The sequence below is a fragment of the Eleutherodactylus coqui genome, chromosome 13 (assembly GCF_035609145.1).
Source record: "Eleutherodactylus coqui strain aEleCoq1 chromosome 13, aEleCoq1.hap1, whole genome shotgun sequence".
In the NCBI taxonomy this organism is placed as follows: domain Eukaryota; kingdom Metazoa; phylum Chordata; class Amphibia; order Anura; family Eleutherodactylidae; genus Eleutherodactylus; species Eleutherodactylus coqui.
The window spans coordinates 104,783,096-104,789,095 of NC_089849.1; the positions used below are offsets into that span (position 1 = coordinate 104,783,096).

A 6,000-nucleotide genomic window follows, 5' to 3' on the forward strand; every position below is an offset into this window, starting at 1 on the left:
GGAAGAGCACTCTCTCATTCTAAGGCCGCTTTTACACGGCCGAAAAAATAGCGCAAGAGTCTCACAAATCTCTCACAAATATGAACACCATTCTTTTAAATGGAGTCATATACATGATCGAAAAATCGTAGAATGTTCTAACTTTTTGCTTTCTTCGGAACGCATCGCCCATTGATATTAATGGGCACTTTAATTCCTTGCATGCTGTGCGATGTGCATGCGAGTGCAATGTGAGGTTTCCCATTTAAATCAATGGAAAACGCTTCAATCCTCTATTGCCCGTGAAACTCACGCGAGAGCATGAGAACTTCAACAATGTGATGTGAAGCGCTTCTGTCTGAAAAATACATCATACGTTTATGAGCGCAATATCGCACTCGCCCGCGTGCAGGGAGCCTAAAGCTACATTCACATGGGTGAGCATGATATCCACCTGAGAAACTCGGCCTGACATCGCGCTTGCCAACATGCGATTTTCACGGCCATGCAAAGCTTTTTTTGATTAAAAATTGCATTGACTTCAATGAGAAACATCGCATCGCATGCATGAAAACAATGGACAAGGCGTTCCGAGGGAACACCCAAAGTTAGAACGTGCTGCAAGCAAAAAAAAAATCGTGCACACAAAACTTTCACGAGAATCTCGTTTGTGTGAATAAGCCCCAATTCTTATGAAACTTGCCCCAGTGTGTCAGGGATGATGGGAGTGTGAGATTAAACTGTTCCTGCAGACAGGGATGATGACAGTGATGGCGCTCATCATTTCGTCCTGCCTCCACCTTCCAACTTACCTCCCAAGGTGCGTTAACATGTGCAGTACACGTTTTAGATTTTTTTAATTCAGTTTTTGAAGCCAAAACCAGGAGTGGATCCAAAAGAGGAGAAGTTGTGTCCATCCTTTATTCTTTCTCTCTTTTTATGATCATCACATGGTTTTGGCTTCAAAAAGCACATTAAAAAACCTGCTTGTGTGAATGCAGCCTAAATGTCAATGTAACATAGTTAGTGATGAGCGAGCACGCTCGGATAAGTCAGTTACTCGAGCGAGCCTCGCTCTTCTCGAGTAACTGCATTCTTGTCCGAGCGTGCTCGTGGGGGTGGCGGGGTTGAGCGGGGGGATGAGAGAGAGAGATCTGACTTATTCGAGCATGCTCGCTCATGTCTAAACATGGTATGTTAGGCTGAAAGAAGACAATGTCCATCTAGTTCAGCCTGTTTCCACCCCACTCTTGTTGATCCAGAGGAAGGCGAAAAAAAACAATGAGGCAGAAGCCAATTTAGCCCATTTGGGGGAAAAAAATTCCTTCCTGACTCCATATAGAAGGTAAGCCGTAGCAGCAATAATGATGCAATAGTTATGCCAGTGCTCTGTGCAACGTTTCGATCACATAACGATCTTTGTCAAGCATGCTTGACAAAGATCACTATGTGATCGAAACGTTACACAGAGGAATAAAGACAACACTGGCATAACTATTGCATCATTATTGCTGCTACGGCTTACCTTCTATTTGGATGACACTTTTGTGGAGTCTATTGATCCAGACTCCTGCTGTAGCTGGCAGCTCTTTTTCTGTGGGTCGTACCTTATTGGTTCTGTGGAGGAGTGCTGTTCCCATACTACTTTGTATGCCTTCCTGACTCCATAATGGTAGTCAGAATATTTCCTGGATCAACATTTCACAGTTCCTACCTGACTCCATCACTGGCAGTCAGAAGATCCCAGGATCAACAACCCTGCTGGTCACCTAATGTCTATATCCTGCAATATCATAGTTAAGCAGATCACGGGAGAGATCCTTGTATTGTCCCTTCATGTATTTATGTGTCTCCTGCAGGTGTTCCTTGAGTTGGTGAGGGAACAAGAGAAGGAGGACTGTGAACTGGATGCCACGTTCCGCTGGAAAAAGCTGCGCACAGAAAGCATCTGAGGATTCAGTAAACTAAATGTTGCTTACCTCATTGGATCGCTGAAGTCATCACGTTCCACACGTGTTCCCTGCGTGTTGAGACCTCCACTCCATGTGCCGTCTCTCCATACTGTACTTGTAATATGGATATTATTGTCTATCTGTCTATATTATTATATATACCTTAAAGGGTCACTCTGCTTAAAACATATTTTTCCATCCCCGCATTCATTACCAGATTGCCTGCCACACTCTGACTATCTCCTCTGTATATTGCAGTCACTTCCATGCAGTGAAGTTTTCTGTCTGATAGTTACCAGGTACCATTTTGATGGCAAGTTTTTTTGGTGTCACTTTCACATTAGTCCCATAATGCATCAGCACAGCATTAGCTAGAGGCTGTACCATTTCTGTCTGCTGGGTGGACAGTTTAATTATCAATGCCTTCTATATTCACCTAAATAAGCTACAGACCATAAGTATACAATCAGGAGGATGAGCTGTGATCGCCTCTATTATACCTGTGTAATCATAATCATTAACTATGATAGGAGTTTCTGTGTCCCCCTCTAGACATTTTCTGTAGTAGGGTCCACATAATAGCATCACACAGAGGTAGAAATTAAATCGTTTCAGGCAGCATAAACCCAAGTAAATCTGAGCTGGTCAGAATTGAGATCACATGACCACTTGAGGAGAAAGAAGTCAGGAGCTTCAAATAGAAAGGAATAACTAACCAAGGCCACACTAGCCGACATATATACTGGAAGGCTAGTTCCATAATGAATTTAAAAAATCACTGGATGGCCCTTTAAACATTTATCACATAAAGCACAGAATATCTATATACAAGGTAAGGAAATCTGGGCCCCTTGTAACCAGAAGAATAAGACACCTGCCCTGTCGTACCTGCAGTTAGAAGAACAAGATGTCTGTTCTGTCCCTCCTGCAGCCAAAAAAAACAAGATGCCAGTCCATGTCCTACCCTCCATAACCAGAAAAATAAGATGACTGTCATGTCCTGTCCCTTGGGCAGCCAGAAGAACTAGATATTTGTCACCTATCATATCCCCATACAACCAAAAGAACAAGACGTCTTCCCTATCCATCCTATAACCAGAAGAAAAAAATGCCTGTCCTGCCCTATCTGCGTCTAGAAGATTAAGGGGCCTGTCCCTTAACTAGAGGCAACCCAACAGGGTACTAGAGCCTCCATACCCACCTATATCACATCTTGTATCCAAGCTAGGGGCGGTACAACAGGGTACTAGAGCCTTCATGCCTACCCATATCACATCTTGTATCCAAGCTAGAGGTGGTACAACAGGGTACTAGAGCTCCATGCCCACCCATATCACATATTGTATCCAAGCTAGGGGCGGTACAACAGGGTACGAGAGCCTCCATGCCCGCCCATATCACATCTTGTATCCAAGCTAGAGGTGGTACAACAGGGTACTAGAGCTCCATGCCAACCCATATCACATATTGTATCCAAGCTAGGGGCGGTACAACAGGGTACTAGAACCTCCATGCCCGCCCATATCACATCTGGTATCTAAGCTAGAGGTGGTACAACAGGGTACTAGAGCCTCCATGCCTACCCATATCACATCTTGTATTCAAGCTAGAGGCGGTACAATAGGGTACTAGAGCTTTCCTACAATAAAGTTTCCTTTTGCTCTGATATTGTTATCACTTACATATACCAATGTTACAATCACACAGAGAAAGTTCCATCCATCCGACAACTTCTAGGGGAGCGATTGTTTTTGATAAAGAGTGTATATGTGACGTGTATACTGGGGTTCAGGGGTGACTGGGGCTTTATATACATCTAAATACATGTTTTTGATCCTCTCCTAGTTCTCCCCCAATGTTATATCTGATGTATCAGAAGCTTTATATAAAAATACTAGCTGATATACCCGGCTTCGCCCGAGTTAATTTGGTACTGGTGTTTATCTGGTGTTCACACGGAAAGTCTTATCAAGTCGTGGTTACTTTAGAGATACCGGGGAAAAAAATATGTTCACCATTTTGCATGGTTCTTTGCGTTACCCAGGAAACACCACGTGGAGGTAACCATGCAACGTATATAAAATAAAAAAATTTAATTAAAAAGATTTGTAAAAAACAAATAATAAAACAATTGAATTTTAAAAGGAAATAATAATTCCTCGTCAAAACTAAAAAGTTAGTTTTTTGAAAATGTCACCCCACAGAATGTCCACCTCTCACACGCTGCTCATAACACACAGATCAGATAGATTCCTCTCAGTGTATAGGCAGATAGGAGAGATTTATCTCAGATGGTATGTGAAAATGTCACCCCACAGAATGTGCCACCTCTCACACGCTGCTCATAACACACAGATCAGATAGATTCCTCTCAGTGTATAGGCAGATAGGAGAGAGATTTATCTCAGACTATATATGAAAATGTCACCCCACAGAATGTGCCACCTCTCACACGCTGCTCATAACACACAGATCAGATAGATTCCTCTCAGTGTATAGGCAGATAGGAGAGAGATTTATTTCAGACTATATACGAAAATGTCACCCCACAGAATGTCCACCTCACACACACTGCTCATAACACACAGATCAGATAGATTCCTCTCAGTGTATAGGCAGATAGGAGAGAGATTTATCTCAGACTGTATGTGAAAATGTCACCCCACAGAATTTGCCACCTCACACACTCTTCTCATTTTTACCCTGAACGGTAACGCCCCTTATTATTCAAATTTCCTACCCAGACTGAAGGTTGCAGCTCCTTGTTATGCTTAAAGGCATACTCCATCCCAGCAGTCCATGTCGACATACGACAGTCAGTTTTATTCCTGTCAGTATATACTCATATTTCTAAATGCGTTTGTTTTGCTGAGAAGATAACTGTCTCATATATTGCGATAGTCTTTGTATTTAAAAAATAGGATACCGCGCTCCTAAGGATATACACGTCCCAAACAGCTGTATATTTACTTCACCTCGTTTATTAGTACTACGCGTTTCGTCCTATAGACTTCCTCAGGTACCTGAGGAAGTCTATAGGACGAAACGCGTAGTACTAATAAACAAGGTGAAGTAAATATACAGCTGTTTGGGACGTGTATATCCTTAGGAGCGCGGTATCCTATTTTTTAAATACAAAGACTACACTTTAGCGGCTCCCTGGCCAGGGGGACGGAGGATCCGCAGGAGCTCTCCCGCAGTCTAGCCCTGAGGGATTCTGAGGGATTTACCAGCAGCAATTATTTACAGGCTTTCCTGGATATCGGGTGGTGGCAGAGATCTGTGCATAGGTCCCTGCCATACACCGGGTAAGTCTGTTTTTATTCTTCTAACACACGCAAATACTAGCACCACTGGTGTTCATTGTTCAGGAGCGCTAACCTGGTTATTTGTACTTTGGTTCATATATTGCGAGGTACAGATATGTTATTAGTTACATAACAAAAGACTGGTCATGCCAAGTTTCAAGTTTGTGCAGTACAGATGTGTGTTGTTAGTTACACTACATAGGGGGTCACTTACTTTTATGCATAGGATTGAATAATCAAGTTGCAACCCTTTAAATTTCCAATATTTAGTACACAAAGAATGGTCATGGCAAATTTCACATTTGTGTAGTAAAAATTTGTGTAATTATTTGTTGCATCGGGAAGTGAGAGAATTAGATTACGCACGTAAAATTTGCATGCTAATTCTTTTGCGCTTAGAATTGAATAATCGAGTTGGGACCCAATAGATTTTCCTATTTATGACATAATCAATGCTCGTGCCAAATTTCAAGTTTCTATTACATCGGGAAGTGAGAGAATTAGATTGCGTACGTAAAATTTGGGTGCTAATTCTTTTGCGCTTAGATTTGAATAATCGAGTTGGGACCCATTATGTCCAAAATAGGAAAAGCTAATCTATGCTTTTGCCAAATTTCATGTTTCTACGACATCGGGAAGTGAGAGAATTAGATTCTGTACGTAAAATTTGCACACTAGTTCTTTTGTGCTAGAATTGACTAATCGAGTTAGGACCCATCAACTTTTCTTATTTTGGACATAATCTATGCTTGTGCCAAATT

At 42.0% G+C, this 6,000-nt stretch overlaps 1 protein-coding gene across 1 annotated transcript in view; it reads left to right on the top strand.

The window, feature by feature from the left end:
- LOC136587427 (ATP-binding cassette sub-family A member 9-like) overlaps positions 1–3,835 on the top strand; it is a 103,257-nt gene extending 99,422 nt beyond the window's left edge. Inside the window, exon 36 of the mRNA XM_066585996.1 lies at positions 1,839–3,835. Coding sequence (XP_066442093.1) covers positions 1,839–1,931 — 93 coding nt within the window. The 3' untranslated portion in view covers positions 1,932–3,835. The remainder of the gene's footprint in view (positions 1–1,838) is intronic.
- Positions 3,836–6,000: the final 2,165 nt, after the last annotated feature.